Below are 23,153 nucleotides of genomic sequence, written 5' to 3'. Positions count from 1 at the left end.
TTATAAAATATATTTTTGTACTACATCATTGTCCATCTTGCCTGTAAATTCTGGATTAGGGCCCTGTGGCCCTTTACCTCTTCTCTCTTCCAATCAAGTTTATACGGATGCGGCTTTAGGAGTGTTGTTTCAATTTTTGCGATTTCACTGCACTGTTAGCACATCTTTGGTAATCAGGCAAAAGGGCAGAACACGCTGCCAACTCCCCTCACAGGCTCTGGAAGTGCTCAGGAAACAAACACATGGGACACTTTCCCCTGTCTGGCTGCCACAATGCCAGTCTGTGTCTCTCCTCCCATGTCTTCCTCCCTCCCCCCTCAATCACAGCTCTCCTGCGCTGCTATCCAATCCTGTCCTTCCTTGTTTTTGTTGTTAGGGGTGGGCTTCCTTCTTAGCTACATCAGTAACCAATCTGCCTTCAATCCTGCAGCTGTACCCAATAGAGTCTCTCCTGGGCTGCTATCAGTTTAGCCAGAAAATACAATGCAATGTTTCATAGAGCAATACTCTGCATATATTACAGAGGCAATACTAAGCCAGTGTTACATCTACCTGCTCTGTACAATGGAATTGCACAGAGCGGCCATAAACCTCCTTTTCTCTGTTCCCCTGCCGGCGCTCCTGGCTCCTTATAACTGGCGAGTGCCCCATATAAAGCACGAGTGCCCCATTTCTATGGGGCACTCGTGCGGGCTCGCTCCATCAGCTGATAGCGGGCAATAGCCGCTATAAGCTGACTCTAGGCTACAGGAGTACAAAGAGTTAACAGAGATCAGGATCTTCTCCTCCCACCCCCCTCGTGTGTGTCACCGTGGCCCCGCCCACATTCCAATCCTCGACAGCTCCATGCTTCGCAAAGAGAAACTCCAGCAGCCTGCAGGTAGATAGTGGAGGAACGGGGAGCTTGTACTATGGATGCTGCAACCCTCCACAGAGGATCCACAGCTCTCCAGGTCAGCCAATCGCTTTGCTTCCTAATGAAACTTCTCAGTGACTGAAAAGAAAGCAGCACCCAGGTGGGTCAGTCATTGATGGGACTGAGTGTGTTGTCCCCTCCAGAGCCCCTCAACCAACACAGCAGCCCACTGGGGATTCCCTACTGGGGTGCACTACAAGCCCCAGCATGTTCTGCCAGCCTGTGGCTACTTTCAGACTGGGGCGGGCATCGGCGGTAAAGCGGCACTATTTTTAGTGCCGCTTTACCGTTGTTTTAGTGACGCTATTTGGCTGCTAGCAGGGCGTTTTTAACCCCCCATTAGCGGCCAAAAAAGGGTTGAACCCACCCGCAAAGAGCCACTGCAGCGGCGCTTTGCCGGCACTGCCCCATTGTTTTCAGTGGGCAGGGTTGATTTAGGAGTGGTGTATACAGCGCTGCAAAGTTGCAGGACTTTTTTTTACCGTCCTGCAAGTGCACCACTCTCAGGCTTTCTTATAGGAGAGACAGGAGAGGCTCTTTACAGGCGCTATGCAGGCACTATTTGTAGCGCCTGTAAAGCGCCTCAGTGTGGAAGTAGCCTTAGTGTATGTATAGCACAGGCTAGTAGATCTTGTTTGCTGACCAATTCGGGGCCCAAGCCTTCATCTATGGTAAGGGAAGTGTCCCCCACCCTTCCTCTCTTATCTCGCCAGCCTCTGAGCACACTTATGTAAGGGAGAGCTCTGTGGACTGTAATGTAAAGGGGGACTCTGATGTACATGGGGGGCTTTGGTGAGCACACTTCCCCTTACATCAGGATTCCCAGAGCAACTCTTACATCAGTTTTCCTTTACATTACAGTCCACAGAGCTCCCCCTTAGGGCCCTTTCACATGGGCGGACTCTGCCAAGCAAATCTACCTGCTCAGTGTGGGATCTTTCCGCTGATCCCCACCAAGCAGGCGGAGGACAGGTCCATGTCTGCTGTTCTCTATAGACCAGTCTGACTGTCATCCAATCCGCTAGTCTGTTTTCATTGGAGCGGATACAGGCAGGTATAAATGGACACGTCTGTTTACATCCGCCTCCACATACAAAACAATCGGTGGTCCGATCGGTTCAAATGTGTAAAAGACGCCGGAAAGGGGTCCTGCTGCAGGACCATAATCAAGAGCCCCGTGATGGGAGAAAAGGACACCAGGATCATTAGAAAGGGCCCCGGGACCAGAGGTCAGGGGGCCCTTCATGGTTCCTTGCACCGGGGCCCTGAAGATTCTAGTTACGCCTCTGTGCAGGATGGTCCCAGGGTTTTGAACGCTGTTATGCTGTATCCACATACCGTACCACAGCCTGTCCCATAGAATCCAGCACACTTTGTTGGATGCCAAGAGAGCAGAGCGTTCCCGCAAATGGCACTGTAGTTAAAACAGCTGGACGCTGTGATCTTCTGGCCTACAGTCTCAGTATAGTCACAGCATCCGCAAAGGCAGAGCGGCAACAATGAGGCATATATATTTTTTTCCCCATAAACGCTTTTATTGAAAAGCAATTTAACAAGTTACGAAAAATGAGGCTTATTTTACCCAACTAACACCAGTGATTGGAAACTTGGGTCTTATTTTACTTCCATTGGCACCAATGATGTAGTATTCTATATCAATCATACCAACAACATAGAGTTTATTTTATCCCACTGGCACCAACAATGGGGCCTAATTTACTCTGACACCAGTGCCCCTCTTTTTTGGCCAAGCCCCTATATGTCCGATAGTAGACATGTGCATTCGTTTTCGTCCGAATGCATTTTCGTCCGAATTTCAGGTATTTTCGTTATCGTTTTAACAAACGATAACGAAAGTGCAGAATCCGAAAAACGAAAGATCCGACATAAACATATGCTTTATTTTCGTTTTCGTTGCTACAACAGTTCGATATAGATAGGAGATTCGACATGATGATGACAATAACAATCTGTGTCCATCAAACCTGTGGTCGAATGTGCCTAACCTTAACTCTATTAGTCCAAGATTATTCTACATAGAGAGAAAAGATTCGACGTAGGGGAGAAAAGATTCGACGTAGGGGGGAAAAGATTCAACGTAGGGGGGAAAAGATAGATAAAAATAATGATGATGATGAATGTTATTGGCTGATTGTAACCAAAGAGGAGGAGCAGTAAAATAGCTAGAACTAAGTACACACGTACTTTGGCTTATGGTGTCTGTTGAAAGTTCTAAGAAGATTCGACGGGCAGGTAAACTATGTGGCATCGTACAGTTTAGCTGCTCCGTCGAATCTTCTTTGAACATTCGACAGACACTATAAGCCTTCAATGACAGATTCGACCTCAATTCGGATTTTCAGACGAATGCAATTTTTAACGAAAAACAAAATAAATAAAAACGAATTTCAGGAGTAACTAAATAAATGTATTTTTCGGACGAAAACGAAATTCCGAAACGAAATATTTCAGTGTGCACATGTCTATCCGATAGATAGGGCACTTCATATTTCACAATTTTCTCCTAAACTCCTTGAAGGTGTTCCTTCTAATTGTTTCTATGCGTTGGATACTTAGGTATTACTTTTGGAGACATACATTTTAATTTTCTTTTTCCTTTAACAGAAATGGCTGTTATTTGTCTGTAGTTACATTATGCTTCAAACTTAGCACATGCAGTTCATAAGACTTATTCAACAAATGCAGTGCTACTAAATTTGTGTTGATACCATTGATCAGGGTGCACCTTCATGATAAACATTGCTCATTGCTTTCACATACCCTCACCGGCCACTTTATTAGGTCCACCTTGCTAGTAACGGGTTGGACCCCCCTTTTGCCTTCAGAACTATCTTAATTCTTCATGGCATAGATTCAACAAGATGTTGGAAACATTCCTCAGAGATTTTGGTGCATATTGACATGATAGCATCACGCAGTTGCTGCAGATTTGTCGGCTGCGTATCCATGATGGGAATCTCCCATTCCACCACATTCCAAAGGTGCTCTATTGGATTGATATCTGGTGACTGTGGAGGCCATTGGAGTACAGTGATCTCATTGTCATTGGTTCAAGAAACCAGTTTGAGATGATGTGAGCTTTGTGACATGGTGCATTATCCTGCTGGAAGTAGCCATCAGAAGATGGGTACACTGTAGTCATAAAAGGATGGACATGGTCAGCAAAAATACTCAGGTAGGCCGTGGTGTTTAAACAATGCTTAATTGGTGCAAAGTGTGCCAAGAAAATATCTCCCACACCATTACACCACCTACCTGAACCATTGATACAAGATGGATCCATGCTTTCATGTTGTTTACATCAAATTCTGACCCTACCATCTGAATGTTGCAGCTGAAACCGAGACTCATCAGACCAGGCAACGTTTTTCCAATCTTCTGTTGTCCAATTTTTGATGAGCCTGTGTGAATTGTAGCCTCAGTTTCTTGTTCTTAGCTGACAGAACTGGCACCCGGAATGGTCTTCTGTTGCTGTAGCCCATCTGCTTCGAGGTTCGATGTGTTGTGCGTTCAGAGATGTATTCTGCATACCTTGGTTGTAACGAGTGGTTATTTGAGTAAGGCTCGGTTCACACTGGGGCGACTTGTCAGGCGACCTAGTCGCCTGACAAGTCGCCTCCCGTTCTGTGCTATGGAACCGTTCTAATTGGAGCGACGCAAGTCGCTCCGACTTAGAAAAAGGTTCCTGTATTACTTTGGGGGCGACTTGGGGCGACTTGCATAGACTTCTATGCAGAAGTCGTCTCGCAAGTCGCCCCGCAGTCGTTTGCAGGTCGCCTCGCTGAGGCGACCTGCAAGTCGTGCCGCCCATGTGTGAACCGAGCCTTACTGTTGCCTTTCTATCATCTCAAACCAGTCTGCCCATTCTCCTCTGACCTCTGACATCAACAAGGCATTTTTATCCCCACAACTGCCGCTTACTGGATATTTTCTTTTTTTCAGACAATTCTCTGTAAACCCTAGAGATGGTTGTGTGTAAAAACCCCAGTAGATTAGCAATTTTTTTAAATACTCAGACCAGCCCGTCTGGCACCAACAACCATGCCACGTTCAAAGTCACTTAAATCCTCTTTATTTCCTATTCTGATGCTCGGTTTGAACTTCAGCAAGTCGTCTTCACCAAGTTTAGATGCCTAAATGTATTGAGTTTCTGCCATGTGATTGGCTGATCAGCAGCTTGTGTTACCAAGCAATTAAAGAGGTGTACCTCATAAAGTGGCTGGTGAGTGTATTTTATATTCTTCTACTTATATGAATGTTTTTAATTTCCACCCAATGATGGTTCTATTTACAGATGGATTATTGCTTCTGCTTCTTGCTACACAATAGAGTTTTTTTTTTTTAAAAACAAGCAGTATATTCTTGCCTAATGAAATATTCTTTCTTTACAGGTGATGTAGAAGACTGCTCATTACGAAGTAGGGACAAGAGGCTCAGCTTAAATCTGGTTGGTATAGTACAGCATTTTCTTTTAATATTTACACGAGGTCCTAGCTCTTTACATTTGCTGTGTCCTTTATGAAGGCTTCTAACTGTTCCTGTTGTGGTTTTTTTTTCATTTTATATTATTTTGTAGCAAGGGATTTTTAAACCTCCTGCTATACTACTATAACTCACATTATAATAATTAAAACGTTTGTTACCCCAACACTTCATATTCCTGATTTGTGCCTGCTGTACCATGTACTTGTATGAGAAAGTATCCTGTTCTCATTGTATTGCTTCCTTTATTTGAAATCTCTGGTGTTCCTGCCAGTCCCTCCGCTTTCTTATTAAAAACTGACCACACTAAGCAGGAGAACACACAGTGGTCAGTTCTGGGAACTCAGCCTGCTCTCCTCCAATAATCAGACTTGTCCTGACAAGCCCCCCCCTGCAGAGCCATTCACTGAGAAGCTCAGTGTGCTGCTGCTTCTCCTCCTCCCCCAGCTCTTTTGCAGCTGAGAACCGAGGCAATGTGATAATTTATAAAAAGAGGAAAAACTGGTATTTATAATATAAAAAATATATCTATATCTAAAAAAATGTTTTAACTTTCATTCCTATTTGAAACTGAATGGGTTATTTTACAAGGTGATCGTTTACAACCCCTATGAATTTAAAAAAAAGCTAATAAAAATTTAAAAAGCAATGGCTTGATAAGATGTCTGAGTCTCAGTATTTTTTTGAAAAGGGGGAGCTTGTCTGAAATGCACTACAGCGTGGATTTGAAAGGGGTGTCTTCCATCTCATAACTCTGGAAACCTGTACTACTAGGATTTGGCTGCTTCTGGAAATGCTGATTGCATGGCTGACATACTGATCCAATAACATTAATGTTTATCTGAGTCATGGAGTCACTGACCTGAAAAAGACCAGAGATATAAATTTACTTGCTGCATGCTTATTCTGTTAAAGATAACTCAATCTGAGGAAGGCACTGAGGCTGCCATTTCTATGTAAATGCTAGTTTCCTGGCTGCTATGCAAATAAGGATGTCTGACTTTAATCTGACATGTTTCAGATCAATGGCTCAGACCTTACTGAACCCAGTAGGTCAGAAAACTAGCATTCTCAAAAGTGTTCTGACAATGGCAGCCCCGTGTATCTCCTAGAAATCATTTTCTTTAAAGAATTGAAGTGGCAGTCAGGCATCTAGCATTTTTACAGAAGAACGTCAGCAGTGGCAACCAATGTGATCCAGTAAATGTATACTTTAAAATTACTAGACTTTAATGTAACCGCTAAGTCTACAGGGACACCTGTAACTTTTCAGGATCTAGTAGAGGCTCCTTGTGGTCAACTGTGGAATTGCATTCATTCAGTAAACATCTATTGTTGTCAAGAGCTGATGCTCTACTTTAAGTATTTCAGCTTTTTATTTTGCACATTGCTTGAAAGAAACATACTGATCTAGTGAAGGGGGAAAGTGTATTATACCAGTGGCAGAAAAAAAAAGTGGGTGGTGAAAGAAGCCCAGATAAATGTCAGTGTTTGAAATTGTGTGTTTGCTTTAAAACATACACAATACAAGATGCAACAATTTGCGACCAAAACCTCAGACAGAGTTGTCACTCTATATCTCCTCGGCTCCAGTACAAAATGTGAATCAAATAACGGATTAATCATATCACCACAATACACCTGCTGCTGAAGTGCTGACATTACATTTACCAGTACTTTCTAGAGATAAATTTACTACACTCCCACCATAAAAGCTTCTTTAAGAGGCTTTTAGACTTTCCAATTGTCCAGGAGGCTGGCAGTGATCTCTACATTTAGAACCTGTGTGGTCAGTTACTTGTGGACTAAAAACACAAATTTAAAGACTGCAGCTGAGCTGGGATCTGCTCTGTGTTTTTGGTGGGACCCAGCAATTTACACCAGATTATTTTTTAAGTCTATGTGCAGCTAATTTGTGGGGTCTCGAAAACGTAAACACTTCCACAGGTCATCTTTTCATTCAGAATTCTCATATTTGTGTGTATTGGGCATATTACTATGAAACACTGCTATATATAATCACAAATTGTTGTAGGTATTCACCCCTGTGACGTTTATTACTGTGTATGACTAGTTCTTATCATTTTTTTCTACTTCTACTAATGACAGCACAGTTATGATAACATGTCTTTTTTTGTCTTTAAGCCCAGGTTTACACCACAGAATTCCTTCACTTCAGATTGCTCAGATGACAGCTATGTCCCCATGAACCCAAATGCTTCCCCGCCATGTTCAGAGTCAGACTGTAGCACAGACGGGTATATACCTATGAGCCCAGTAACTGCAGCATTTACCTTCCCTGCATCTGCAAACTCAAAGGTTTCCAGCCCTTTGCCAGATCTCCCCACAGACCTGGAACCGCCTCCTGTGAACCGGGACCTGAAGCCACGACGAAAGAGTGAGTTGCACTGCTGTTTTGTGAATCTAATAAACTTAGAAGCATTAAATGTTTTCTTTTCAGTTCCAATATACCGTATGCCATTGCTAAAACAAAGTCCAATTCTAGTCAAAACATTTATTGAAGTTTTGGACAAAGTATGGTAGTGTTGGAAAGTTTTTGTATTGCTGCTTTGGTCTTCTTCAAAGAGATTTCTCCTCGATTTCCTGCCTTGCTAACAGGAGAACAGGGAGTAAAGAAGAATTTTGCCAATAAGGACAACGATAGCGGCACAAAAACTTTTGTAGTGTGGAGAAAAATTAGAAACTCTGACAGAAGGTATTGGCCCTTCCCTTCTATGATTAACTCAGATACAAAATAAAGAGAGTTTTTTGGATAAAGCTGTTTTTTTTCCTACAATAAAACTGAATTGTATAAGGACTAGGCTTTATAGAGATTGACCTTACGTAACCTACATTTTTAAAACCAATTCAATTGTTCTTCAAATGAATACAATGAAGCCAATTAGAAGTAGAGAACAACAAAGGGATTGAGATCCCAAAGAAGAAATATTAGATGGTATTTATAACTACAGACCTTTAATTGATTAGAAGATAGTAGAATTATACAGGAAACCCAGTTAATCTAAATTATTCTGCCACAATTGTGTGATAATCTGACCTCATTTGGGGAGAAAATGATTGAGCTAGATCCTCAACAATCACTAGTATGTCCATCAGATGAGTTGAGACATTTTAGGCTGATTATCTTTTGATAAACCATAAGACATAAGATGTGCAAAACTAGTATTGGTATATCACATGGAATGCACTGCTCATCAGGTGTGTATGCTGTGTAAAAAAAGTTGTTGTTTTTTTCAACCATTATATGTAGTTACCTATAGGTAGAATGAAGTTTCCTGATCTGTTATGCCGCGTACACACGGTCGGACTTTCGACGGACTTTTGGCGGACTTGCGGCGGACTTTCTAACGACCGGACTTGCCTACACACGATCACACAAAAGTCCAAAGGATTCGTACGTGATGACGTACACCAGACTAAAATAAGGAAGTTGATAGCCAGTAGCCAATAGCTGCCCTACCGTGAGTTTTTGTCCGTCGGACTAGCATACAGACGAGCTGATTTCTGGGTCCGGCGGAGTTACGACGTAAAGATTTGAAGCATGTTCCAAATCTAAAGTCCGTCAGATTTGCGACTGGAAAAGTCTGCTGAAAGTCCGGGGAAGCCCACACACGATTGGATTGTCCGCCGGACTTGGTCCGTCGGCGTCCGTCAGACTTTTGTAGCCGAAAAGTCCGACCGTGTGTACGCGGCATTAGGGAAGGTTCATTCTGTAGTTGTTTCAGATGTAATTTACCAACAAATGACAAATGTATGGGTTCCTTGCAACTACTGTGCCCAGTCTGTATCTGAATTCGAATAACTCTAGAATATCTGTAACCAGTTCTACCTTGGCTGCTATGCATACAGACAAAAGCAAGATACATAGCACCTTCTATTCTTTCCCTGGTGTTCAACTCGGTGTATTTTACAAATTATCAAAAAATAAATGGTGACAAGCAGCCTTTTCATTTTTTCTTTAGGGAGTACTAAATACAACAATCATCAGGGAGTTGCTAGAGATTGAGCTGATATTTGTTCAAACAACCCTATGGGGCTGATTTACTAAAACTAGAGTGCAAAATCTGGTGCAGCTTTGCATAGAAACCAGTCAGCTTCCATTTTTTTTTGTCAAAGCTTAATTGAACAAGCTGAAGTTAGAAGCTAATTGGCTCATGCATAGCTACACCAAATTTTCCACTCTCCAGTTTTAGTAAATCATCCCCTATTATACCAATAACTTTGACCTATCTTTAATCATTCTGCATCTTAAAACTGAACCAGAGTTGATATTTTACCATATCCTTTGAATTACAGGTAAGCATTTGGGTGCAGTGTTTATTTATAGTGACCCTATAAATGTAATGTGTTTGACAATAACAGACCACCGGGATGTCGATCAAAAGTAGGTTGTACAGTGCGTAATATATTTCCATGACTTGACTGCCAGAAAATTACTTCTGCAAATTATTTGTAAATGTTGCCAAGTATGCACTAACAAGCATCTGGTTTTCTTAAAAATATGCCTTAGCAGGCCTTATTTATAAAAAGTGGAGGAAGAGAAAGGAAAGCTTACGTTGCCCGCAGCAACCTGCAGCAATGTAATTCTTCTTTTCATTTCCCAACCTACGTTTACATATGACCTGTTGAGTCTAATTGCCTGCCATAGGATATATATATTTTTCTTTAGATGTTAAGTCGTTTTTATATGTTATTCTTGTCTCCATGTTCTTTGTGTGCAAAGAATGCAGATCCTTCACAGAATCCCATACATACTCTATATGTTGGTGATAATTGCCAAGTTCTCTTTCACACAAGGGGGGCTTTCATCAGAGAAGCAATTTTATTTCTAACATTCTGTTTTACAAACAAAAAGGCATTAATGGCTTCTTAACTTGTGTTACCTGTATTAAAATATTATTTTTGTGGAGGTTTTTTTTTACTTTGTAGACTTACCAACAGAAGCAAGGGAAATGCTATTCTAATTCTTGGAATAGTTTGAGTTAAGAAAAGACGTTGTGCTGTTATTGAAAGCAATCTCTTTTGATTTTACCTCCCACCACCGTGGTATTAATTATAACATACTCTCGACAGAATAAGTACATCACTAATGGAACTCAAACCTTCACACTAGAGAATAAAAAAACCAATTAGCCAGTAAAGTTATTATATAGTTGTTTCTTCTTCTTCTTTCTTGTATCGACATTTAACAAGTTTTCTTCTTTATTTAACAAAAAACAGGGTGACCTCCTCACCTTTCTGTGTATTGTCACCTGTGGATGTCCCCTTCCTGGGAATTTTACCTGTGGAGATTATTAGAAGCTTTATACTCTTCTCTTTGTCGCTGTTTGGCATTCTCCATAAGAGAAATAGGTCAGCACTTTTAAGAGGTGTTGCTGGGATGCTCTGCCAGCTTTCTCCTGATAATGCTGACAGGCAAATTGTTCTCACCTTTAAAACAAACCTGTATTTAGTCCATTCAGGGCAAAGCAATAGGTTTGTTTTATTCCTTCGCCCTTTACACTCGCATTCACTATTCTTTTACTCTCCTACCATTCCTTTCAGCACCAGTAAAAGGAAATACCTGGCTGTTCTGGGTATGGAGAAATATTTGGTCCACTCTAAATCATGGATAGAACCAGGATAAATAAGTGCAGGTAGAATAAGTGCAGGTAGACCCCCTTTCAGCGTCACCCCTTGGCTATGCCCACTACCCACCTCCGAGCACTGTCCTTTGGTTTCACCATTTACCTAGAGAATACGGAAAAGTATAATTTTCGGTGCAAAGTAGTTTGTATTGAATTTGCTAATGAAAGTATCCCCTGCAGCCAACAACAATAGATTCCTCATAGCAACAATAGATCACCAAGCAACAAAAGATATGCCCAGCAACAATGGATCTCCCAGTATCAGGCATCAATAGACTCTCCAGCAGCAAGCAACAATAGACCTCTCACTCAACAGTAGATCTCTCCCATCAACAATTGACCCCCCAGAAACAATAGACCCCCCCAGAAGCAATAGATCTCCTCAGCAACAATAGATCCCCCTAGCGACAATAGAGTCCCCAGGAGCCAACATCAATAGATCCCACAGCACATCCCAGCACCCTTGGCATATACATTTAGTGCTGGAGGCGCCAGAACTGCATTTCCCCCACGTTCCCGCTGAAAAACACAAAAGCCCCTCTTATGGCAACATCCCTTTAGTAACTAGAAATCCTATAATAATCCTTCTCCATTCTCCCACCAGCTGGAGGAGGAGAAAGTGAGTTAGGACTTTAATTGTGCTTTAAAGAGGACATATACCAATTAAAAATCAATTCAACTTTATTAAAAAGTTAAAATCCAGTTCAAAAGAAGTACACAGGAACAGATAAATTGCCATTTCAAAACTGACATAATGGACACATATTTGCGATTTCAAGATAGCGTAACGGATCAACACGTTTTGCAATATTCTCGCTTCCTCAGGATGCACGCCCTTGTGAAGATAGATGATATGGCTTTACAAAACAATAATGGCAATATAACAAAAATAAATGGACTTAACATTACAAAAGTAAAAAAATCATATCAATCAAAGTGCAAAATATATAAAAATAGTTGATGTCTGGAAGACATGGAGGGGGAGGAAGGGAGAAAACAAACAAAAAAAACACACAAAAAACCCCACACCACCACCACACACCACCTCCCGCACCAATAAAAAACCCCAGACAAACAGGATATATACTATGGGGGGTACCATATAGAGATAAGCGTGACATATATCTCACCTCAAACAATATTCAACAATAGATCAACAAGAATAAAGAAGTGCAAGGCTGATGTCATAATAGTCTCAAGGGATGATGTGGAGTAGGTCACCAATGAACTGTGCAGATTTCACTAGGTCACTAATGGGGGTGTTCAGATTCTAATAGGTCACTATTGGGGGGTGCAGATTGCAGTAGGTCACCAGTAGGATGCGTAGATTGCATTGGGTCACTAATAGAGGTGTGCAGATTCTAGTAGGTCACTAGTGGGGATTTGCAAATTCCATTAGGTCACTAGTAGGGTTGTGAAGATTGTAGTAGGTTACTAGTAGGGTGTGTAGACTGCAGTAGGTCATTAGTGGGGGATTGTCTCTGTAGATATGCAGACACTGGGCAACAGAAAATCACAAGCACAAAAAGATGGCACGGGAGTAGTCCTGTTGCAAATGCATACTACATAACCATTTCAGAGGAGAATTCTCTGGGAGATCGGGGAAATCCTTCAGCGATGGCAGGGGCGTCCAATTGTCCATTCATGCATAAGAGATCCCTTTAAGAGGCCACTCTAAGAGGGCAGGCAGAACAATAGATAAAAGGATCATGCCTAAGACATTGATAACATAATGCTCACTAAACTTTTTTTGTTTAGCTCACAAAGTTTCAGTTGATAAGTGTTTATGCCTAAAGGGCCGTACACATGGGCCCAATATCAGGCAGCATAGGCCGGTTCAGTAGAAACCAGCCAACATTCGGCCCATGTGTATGGCAGCCAGTCCGACAGAAGTCGGTCGTCCGGCTTCTGCCGAAGGGGCATGACCGAAAAATGTCTTCCAATCCGCATCCAATCAGCCAATGTCTCAGCTTAAATCCTGGTATACACTGTTCGTTTTTTTCCTTCTACCCTGCGGGCTGAACGAAAAAGAACTTAAAGTGGAGTTCCACCCAAAAATGGAACTTCCACTTTTTGCAATCCTCCCCCCCCCCTCCGGTGTCACATTTGGCACCTTTCAGGGGGGAGGAGGGAGCAGATACCTGTCTAATACAGGTATTTGCTCCCGCTTCCTGGCATGGCGCTTGCGGTGACCTATGCCACTTCCGGCGCCTACCCCGTCCTCCCCCGCTGTATTCTGTGAGACACAGAACACAGCAGGGACCTGAGAGGACGCGCAGCGCGGCTCGCGCATGCGCAGTAGGGAACCAGGAAGTGAAGCAGCACGGCTTCACTTCCTTATTTACTTACCAAGGATGGCGGCGGCAGCAGCCGAGAGCCGAAGGACGTATTGGCTTCGGCTGCCGACATCGCGGGCTCCCTGGACAGGTAAGTGTCCATATATTAAAAGTCAGCAACTGCAGTATTTGTAGCTGCTGGCTTTTAAAAAATTTTTTTCAGCGGACCTTCACTTTAAGAGCTTGGGAGGAGCCTCTGTACTAACTATGTGATATTAGTACAGCGATCACCCCACTGAGCTATTGTGTTGTGACAGGGGGGCAAACCCCCCCCCCCCCATTGACAGAAGCCAGATGTTCGGTCGAACCTGCTGCCGTACACACCAGCCGAATGTTGTCTGGTTTCTATTGAGCTGAACTATGCCACCCAATATTCGTCTTGTGTGTATGGCCCTTTAGTATTGCTGAACCTTTTTGTGCTTTTAATTTATAAGTTATACTTATTAAATTAAATAATCCTATTTATGACTGGTGGTTTGAACATATGATGCTAACAAAATCTGTTGTTTGAGCCCCATTTTCACCAGCTTGTTGCCATTGAATTGGGACAGAATTGGATCATTTGTGGCCAAGCTTAGGCCACAGATTTTTCTGGTCCTCTTTTCAATCCTGACAGTGGCATTTTACTAAAAATCAGATAATAGATGATTCATGAAAAAACTCACTTAGGTCCTTCTGATATTCTAGAAGTTTTATTGAATATCTCTCTGTAGCATGCTATAAGCTAACACCAAACACTTGTTTCTGCAGTGCGCCCACCTCCCCTGGATCTGCGGAATCTTTCCACAATAAGAGAACATACAACAATTACAAGAACGTGGACAGTGCCTTAGTAAGTAATATATACTTTATTATTTCTTTTCTTTAGTTTTTTGGGGTTTTTTTTCTTGATTCCTTGAAACATTATGCACATAGCATGACATGTATCTAAATTAGGCATATTAGATGTGGGCATACAATTCTCTTGCTATTACCAGAGATTTATCATTGTATTCCTGGCAGCCATTTAAAATAAAGTGCTGTGTCCATTCATGAAAGGAGCAGAGGATTGCATGTTATTTAGTCTTCACTTCATCTGTGTTTGTTGTTAGTTGTTAGTACAATTGCTTGAAAGATGCAGCATGGCAACTGAAGGTTAAAATCAGACTTGGAAGCTTGATACTAAGGCCCCATTACTACTTCTGGTTTCCTGAACACACTTAAAAATGCAAAGGAAACGCGTGTTTTGGTGCATGTTTTGGAATTAAGCTGCACATGCGTCACGCTTACAGTGCCATTAATAGTTAATGGCATCCCAAATGCAGTCGGCAATTAAAAAATATTGTTTTCTTTTTTCAACATTTTCTTTCTTTTTTTTTGTTTATATCACAAAACCCAGTGGTGAACAAATACCACCAAAAGAAAGCTCTATTTGTGTGAAAAAAATGATATAAATTTAGTTTGGGTACAGGCTTGCATGACCGAGCAATTATCAGTTAAAAGATAGGTTCACCTTTTAGAACATATTCCAGCAGCTGCAGCCATTCCCCCTCCCTAGTGACAGCGGGCGGGCATCTTCTCTGTGTGCTCGCTTTTACTGCTTGAAACAAAATGTGGCTCCGTCTGCCCGGCCACGTCATTTGCGCCTTTGCAGCTGGCGCTGTTGAGTGCTCTGGTCGTTCATTCATTCTTCCTGTCAGCGTGTATATGCCTGGCCGTACCAAGTACGAGCAGACAGATACCCTGAGAAGTCTGCAGGAGTCCTGCATGACACCCATGATCTGCTGATCATGGGTGCATTGCTTTCCAGGCACCTAGTAACAAAAATAATAAATGCACATTTTACATGCAAAAAGCTGTGTATTTATTATTTGATTTAAAAGAGTGAAATTATCCTTTAAAGTAGTACAGTACTTAATAGCAAAAAATGGCCTGGTCGTAAGGGGGGGGGGGGGGGGGGAATCTAAGTGGTTAAGGAAAATTGACCCAAATCTAATATAGTTTGCCTTTAAATGTATTGTGAAAATGTATTGAGTTTTTAAAGGGAATTTGAAATTGAGAATGTTCTGTTTCTGAACAGTCTTATTATGCTGCACACTTCTGATGCATTCAATTTTTGCTTGAAGGCAGTGGTGAACTTGTGAAGGCAATGTGAACTGCTACAATGTATTTGCTTTGAATTCGTCACACTTGGATATTTGGTCACACTCCAGTAATAACACATCACCAGGCCTATCAAATGTCTGCTGTAACAAAGTGTTTTCACGTTAATATATAGGTTGCTGTATTGTTTTCAGTGAACATGCATGCAGAAAAGCAAATGATTGATGTTTTTTTAATAGAATGTTGAGTGAAACCTTAAAAAGATCATCAAAGAAGTTTACACATTTAGGGCGCTTTCAGACTGCTCCTATGTGGTTTCCCCGCAGGACAGGTGCAGCGCAGTGTACGTGCAGTTTTCGTGTAGGTTGCCCACACTACTAGATTGGGCGTTTTTGGGGCACTTTCTAAAAGTGCAGCAAAAGTCCTGCATGCTGCATCTTTGGTGCGGGTTCAGAAAACCCACCAAACACGTCCAATCTAATACATATCAGTGGGAAAGCACTGGTAACCCACAGGAAAACTGCGGGTACACTGTGCTGCACCCGTGCTGCAGGGAAACTGCACCAGAGCAGTGTGAAAGCACCTAATTCACAATAAATACAATAAAATTGTATTAAAAGGTTTATTCATCAGTGAATTGGGTTTTTCAGTAGATTCTGAATGATGGCTACAACGCAGTTGTCCAGTTCTGGGAGGATATCATATAATGGCCTTCCCGTGTGAAAGCACTTGAGCTATTTTTAGCACTAAAACGCCTGTAAACCGCCTTTAGACCCCTTTCACACTGAGATGCTTTTCAGGAGCTTTCACGTTAAAAAAAGCACCTGAAAAGCTCATGAAAACTTAGTTCCATTAAAATCAATGAATGCTTTCACATTGGGGCAGTGCACTGGCAGGGCGGTGAAAAAACGCCCCTCCCCATTGAAATGAATGGAAAGCTCTTCAAAAGCCCATGAAAAGGTCTTCAAAAGCACCTGAAAAGCTCTTCAAAAGCGCTCAGTGTTTTACTGGTGGTTTAGAAGCGCCTCGGTGTGAAAGGGGCCTTAGTATGAAAGGGGTCTAAGACCCCTTTCACACTGGGGCGCTTTGCAGGTGCTACAGTGCTTAAAATAGCGCCTGCAAAGCGCCCTGAAAGAGCCGCTGCTGTCTCTCCAATATGAAAGCCCGGAGGGCTTTCACACTGGAGCGGTGCGCTGGCAGGATGCTGAAAAAAGTCCTGCTAGCAGCATCTTTGGAGCGGTGAAGGAGTGGTGTATACACCGCTCCTAAACCATTCCTGCCCATTGAAATCAATGGGGCAGCGCGGCTATACCGCGGGCATAGCGCTGCTGCAGCAGCACTTTGCGGTGGTTTTAACCCTTTCGTGGCTGGTTTTTAACCCTTTCTCGGCCGCTAGCGGGGTGTAAAAGCGCCCCGCTAGCGGCCGAATAGTGCCGCAAAATTGACGGTAATGCGCCGCTAAAAATAGCAGTGCTTTACCACCAAGACACCCACCACCCCAGTGTGAAAGGGGCTTAAGGAGTTTTGTATTCTGCCTGTAGAAGCAACTCAATATTATCTTATGTGTCCATGCACATTAGGATGATTAGAGGCAAATTTTAAGCTGAGCCTTTAGAGGCAGAAAAAAACCCCTTCTGGTTTGCGTTTTTGATTGGAGCTTTCTGGCAAAAAACACATTAAACACTCTTAGGCCTCTTGCACACTGCAGCTTGAAAAAGCTCAGTACAGCTGATTTTTTTTTACTGAGCTAAAATACAGCCCAATAATTGTAATGTGCCTATGCACACAGGCGTGTAAACAAGCGCTGTGTATTCTTCAGTACAAAAAAAAATTGAAAAATCATCATTTTTGGTCAGTAATTTACGCCTCATGCATGCAATCGCGCTCATTGCGTACATTTGCGCACAATCACACACATTTGCAAACAAATGGCCATTGACATATTGTGAACATAATAATAAGTGCATGCGCAAAAATGCGTGAAATTGCGCAAACGCATATGCACGAAAATACGCGCAAATACATACAAAAAACTGCTAAAAAAATTGATGCCCAGGTTTATCGTGTGCAGGAGGCCTTAAACACGCCTAAACATGTGTACAAAAAAACCCTCTAAATGTTTTTTTTTTTTTGTTTGCTAAGCAAACTTGTTTTTTTTTAAGCCCAGTGTGCATGGAGCAGTGTGCACTGCAGTACGGGTGCATTGAGGTGCCATTCACAGTGGGTAAATTCATAGTGCAGCAACGTATGTAAAGTGTATTACTACTCATTGCATGGTACCACAACACAAGTGGCATGCATAGGGGCTTAATTAATTCTGCAAATGGGAGTATTGAATAGCACAGGAACATATCTTTGTGCCCATGGGCAGAAGGTTATGTACTAGCCAGGGTATGAGATTCTATACACTGGTGCTTGAAATAGAGATGCCAATGATAAATACCCGCACATTCAATGCCTTTTTTCCTGCAGCAGCATAACATAGTGTTTTTTTTATACTTAGCTTGACGCATGCACATTTCATTCCTTAATGGACAATTGTTGTGCTTGTCTTATTACAGTTACTTTTTAATGTTTTCTTAATTTTCATGTAAAATGTTGACATGCACATTACTTATTGCACCCTGTTAGAACAGAGAGCACACTATGTGCATTAAACATCAGTGCACTTAGGGATACCATTGGCAAGCACCTTGTCACCGCAGGGCAAGCATGCCCTAAGAGTTTAGCCCTAGTTGGATCCCTTTCCTGTGGTAAATCATGATATGAGATGATCTAACTATTTATGATACCTGTATGATATGTGGATGATAAAAGGATGAGTTAACAATTGTTCTCAGCTGTGCAGTTATTCAGGTGTTTACATATAGTATCAGCCAACCTTTTACCCGCGTCATAAAAGGTTAACCATTTTGTAATAGAAAGCTCCCAACTGCAATATTCGCTCTCAGGTTCGACTGCACGATGGACCACTTCGTTTTTTCTTCTGCTGTCAGTGTTCTATGTTTCTATATTTCTATGCAGTTGTAAATTGGGGTTGTAGATGTCACATACAATATGACTTCTGGTCCTGCAGTATGGCCATTCAGATACAAAGATTCTGTATGATAGACAGACTTCTGTCAGGTAGATAGTGTTAGCACCTACTGTGAGGGGTCCAAGGCAACTGGTGAATTTCTGCTTAAAATATAACTAAGGGCAAAACTATTTCTTTTAGTTTTGGACAGAGCGAAGAGGGATTATAACCCCTGTCAGTTTTTATTGCTGTCTGTGCCCTTGTTAAGGAGAATCACCCTCTTTATTTGTCCTGTTTACCATTATCAGTGAAAGTTAAAGAACATCCTAAATTTTGGGTTGTCCCCAGAAAAGTAATAGAGGGGAAATCTTCCAATCGAGACATTAGTTCTGGTGATCTGGGGGTCCCCAAGGAATTCCCTTAATTTGCGGGGACTTCCTCCCACTTCCTATTTGGCTATTGGACAGGAAGTGAAGGTAAATCTCAGCAATGGGACACAGATGGCAAAAATAAATAAAATAGGGTTTTAACCCTCCCTTATTCTATCCAAAATGAAAAAAAAACAAACATTTGCCTATAGTTCTAATTTAAAGTAGGGCTGGTGTTATGCCGTGGGCCTTATACTAAACTCTGTAGATTGCCTCACATGGCTGCCTATGCAGTCACTGATGATTTTGCTGCATCACGGGAGAGGAATGAGGACGTTCGAGGTACACCCAAGATATTGAAATTATTTTTTTTTAGGGTATATCTCATATGTTCACAACAGTTTTTTCAGTACATTTCCACTCTAGTTTTGATAAGTTGACGTTCAGCTATGTTAATGTTATCATTGCAGAAAGAAACCGAAAAGATAACAATGATGTTCTGCAAAGCAAACAGACATCATGATGAAAAATGTTTACAGTATTTTAGACTGTCTATTTAGGAGACCTTGGCTGAGTCATTGTATCATTGTGGGTGCCATTTGTCTTGATAGTATATTTTGCTGGAGTTGACAGATTCCTGCTGTAATAATTGTTAGTTATACACTGTACAATTAAAGTGTTGCCTAGTAATGATACCGCTGACGTCTCTATAAGGACCACACCCATCTGGGTGACACGTCGGGCCTGCTGTTATCACTCTTAATACGCTTTTAGTGTTTAGTTTTACTAATATTTATCATCCTTTTAGTGCTTTGTAAACATGACTTCATGGAAGCTTGTGTGTCAGTGTTCAGCACAGCTGCAAACCTGAACATTGGCAGCAGATGATCAGTTCAATACAAGGGCCCTTGGTGTCTCATAAAGCAAATATGACAAAGAGAAGAGAAATAAGCAGTAAGGTATGAATCAGGCCCAGCCTTTGGAAGAGAAACAAATAAATATTACATGGAGACACAGCTGCTCGGTGCATTGCAGACAGACACATCATGTCTGTCGTGTATTGCGCTGGGTGGACAACCTTCATAAAACCAATTGTCTGAACGACTGACCTGTTTACCATCTAGATGCCTATCTTGGTGATGTCTGATTCCTGCTGACTCTTTGCCAGGGAACCTCACTTTTATATTGGCGTTCCTACCAGAGCAGCAAAAGCAGGGCATGTTTATGGGACATATGTGCAATGTCAGGAGTTGGCTGCATTTCAGAGCATCTGTAAAATGCTTGTCTGACCTCTTCCATGTTTTTCTTCCTAGTAATCGGACCAGCTTTATCTCCCCAGAAAGCGACTGTATTAACTCAGCAAATATCTTTGCCAATCTTGTCTCAGGAGAAGAGGACGAGAGCTATATTCCAATGGTAATCATGTTGTGCATGCACTGGCTTTGTTTTATCCAATGCAGACCAATATAGTGACTCAGTTGTTGTGCTGGGGATAATGCTTTGTACAATATACAGAAATCGTAAAATAGCTGTACTTTTTAGTAACTGCTGGTGTGGGATAACTGAACAATGTAAGCATTAAAGAACAACCCCACCCAAGAAAAAAAAACGTAAAAGATAATAAGGCCTCATGCACACTGGATGTTTTTACATCTGCTGATTATGGCCTCAGGCGTTTTCTGCAGCCAGTAAACTCCCCGGCATGTTATCCTATGTGTCCGTGCACACATAGGCTATTATCAGTGGTTTTTGGCAGGGGCGTTTTCTAGCTGGAAAAAACACCCAGAACTAATGGGTTTTAAGAGGAGTTTTTCAGCTGATAAAAGGTGAAAAACATGGCTATTTGGAGTTTATTAGCATTTTTGAGCCATAAGCTTTTGTGGGAGTAAAGTTTTGCTAAAAAAATGCTACAGCTTTCTACAGCTAACGCTACTGACATTTTTATAACATCCAGTGTGCATGAGGCCTAGGGCTGAACTTGTGTGGCCGGCCTATGAACCCCCCAGTAATGAGCCATATTAGGGGTACTAAAGCTGGTCATACATGTGACAAATTGATTGTATAATCCTAGGACAATATGGGGACTTATTCAATTTGTAATCAATTAGGCAGGCATTTCCAATACATATTGTTGATAGATCTATAGAAGGTTATATATTCAGATCTGTAATGTGTGTAGATTTTCAGACTAAGCTCAGTGTTTGAGCTTATACCAGCTTGAGTTTTGAATAATTCCTTTAAATAATTCACTAGAGGGTGCAAATAGCAATTCTATAACATGTACCTTCCAGTTTAATAAGGGATAACTCACTAAAGCTAGTCATATACAATAGCAGGCACATTCTTACTCTTGAAGCAGGCTGGCTTCAAAATTAAGGCTCACATTTCATGATTGTATAATTTCACGATTTGTATAAAGTTGCTTTTCACAGTGGAACCCACTGACTTTTTAAAAAACATTTTCGAAGTGTAAAGATGGATTTAAATTCCAGCAGGGTCTTTACTTTTGTGTGAATCCCTAGAGGCATGATTCCCCCTTTCCCACTCCAACTTCTTGTCCTACTATGACAGCCAAAGCTTTGCTGTAAGATGAACATCCCCGGTTCTCCTGCCTGCGGTGCATTCTCCATATCTTCTGGTGTGTGCAGTAGAGGCCTGTATTGTCGATAACCGTTAGCAGGTCCTACATCAGAATATATGGAGAATACACTCCAGAGATTGGAGCCAGGATTATCAGCTCACAGTTATACTGAGATTAAAACCGACATAATAAAGGTGAATAGAAATTTCTCTGCCTGCACTTTTAAATTTACTTTTCATTTTATTTGCATACCATATAAATAAAATGATACGTTTGTACTGATTTTCCATAATGCTATTTTAATGATGTTGCCATTACTTCAGTATTCACCATCTGTCTCCCCTTAATTATACAAAGCTTTAACCTAAAGATATGCACATTCTCTGCTTAGTCAAACTGGAATTGTCTTACCATGCTAACCTTTGCAACAAATTAAGCAATGTAGATTACACGGGCTTTGCTTTTTACTCATATTGGCTGAAGGGAGTGGTGGGGAAGTAAAAGGGAGGAAAGAATATGCATCTTGGGGGGTCTGCATAAAGTAAAACTATTGATTTGTCCTGCATGGGAAAAGCACAGATTTTCTTTAAGTTGGGAGGCTTGTGCACTGTAGATCTTTCAGCTAAACAGTGACTGATTCCAGTGCAGAATCATTGAGGTTACTGTATGGTGGGTTCAGAGGAGATTCCCATGGACCAGTTCCCACTCTTTCACTGATAATGACTTTTATGCAATAGTAATTGCTAATTTAGATTATAAGTTCCTTGAAGGCAGGGACTATTGTATATGTTCAATACCCTGTTTCCCTGAAAATAAGACCTAGCGTGATTGTCGGTGATGGCTGCAATATAAGCCCTACCCCTCAAATAAGCCCTAGTTAAAGTCCTTGTAGGTCTTATTTTCAGGGAAGGGCTTATTTTCGGGGAAACGGGGTAGGGCTTATTTGGGGGTAGGGCTTATATTGCAGCCTTCACCGACAATCACGCTAGGTCTTATTTTCGGGGAAACAGGGTATATATAAAGCACTGCATAAATTGCAATGAATAAATAAAATAAATATTACCTTTTAAGTTGCACATTACTTCATGTTCTTAGGCATTGGTGGTATGGAAGAGCCTGATGGAGATTTGAGAGGGTGTCCCCTCATATGGGGGGGGGGGCACTGCTTTTGAAGTGCCAACCCAGTGCTGAAGGACATTGGGTTTGTATTAGTATGGTGGGGAAATAGCACACTGGCAGCCATCCAGCCATGGGTACAGCAACTGAGATGCTGGGCTAATATCACTTGAAGATAAAAGGGGAAGGCATGACATTTTTTATTTATTTTGAATTGTTACATTGAACATTAACAATAGGTGTTTATGAAATAATTCTGTATAATGTATTTGTATTTTTTTCCTATTAAAAGGAACAGAGACAAGGGGCATCACCCAGTAATGGAAGCTTCCCTTGGCCAAGGAAATTCAACCTTGACTATCTTGCACTGGATTTTAATTCTGCATCTCCATCGCCTGTGCAAAAGGTAAAATGCAACAAAATGGCCATCTGTTTTTAAAGAGGTTAAGACAACTTTTGCCCTAGAGGATTGAACCAGGCAACTACTAGGGGCCATATGTGAAAAGGAATGTAAAAGGAATCAACAGCATTTAAATTACCTTACAACAAAGCAATGCCCATAGTGGTTTTGTACGATTTTTTCAGAC

The 23,153-nt window shown here is 41.6% G+C and overlaps 1 protein-coding gene across 1 annotated transcript in view; it reads left to right on the top strand.

Moving 5' to 3' along the window:
* Positions 1–23,153, top strand: part of GAB3 (GRB2 associated binding protein 3) — a 192,182-nt gene that overhangs the window by 151,400 nt on the left and 17,629 nt on the right. The window contains exons 5-9 of the mRNA XM_073599402.1: positions 5,329–5,384; positions 7,565–7,817; positions 14,154–14,235; positions 20,183–20,285; positions 22,859–22,972. Of these exons, the coding sequence (XP_073455503.1) occupies positions 5,329–5,384; positions 7,565–7,817; positions 14,154–14,235; positions 20,183–20,285; positions 22,859–22,972 (608 nt within the window). The remainder of the gene's footprint in view (positions 1–5,328; positions 5,385–7,564; positions 7,818–14,153; positions 14,236–20,182; positions 20,286–22,858; positions 22,973–23,153) is intronic.

This window comes from Aquarana catesbeiana, linkage group LG09, assembly GCF_042186555.1.
Source record: "Aquarana catesbeiana isolate 2022-GZ linkage group LG09, ASM4218655v1, whole genome shotgun sequence".
Taxonomy (NCBI): domain Eukaryota; kingdom Metazoa; phylum Chordata; class Amphibia; order Anura; family Ranidae; genus Aquarana; species Aquarana catesbeiana.
Note: the sequence above shows the minus strand (reverse complement) of the source record. Positions and strands in the feature narration are given on the sequence as shown.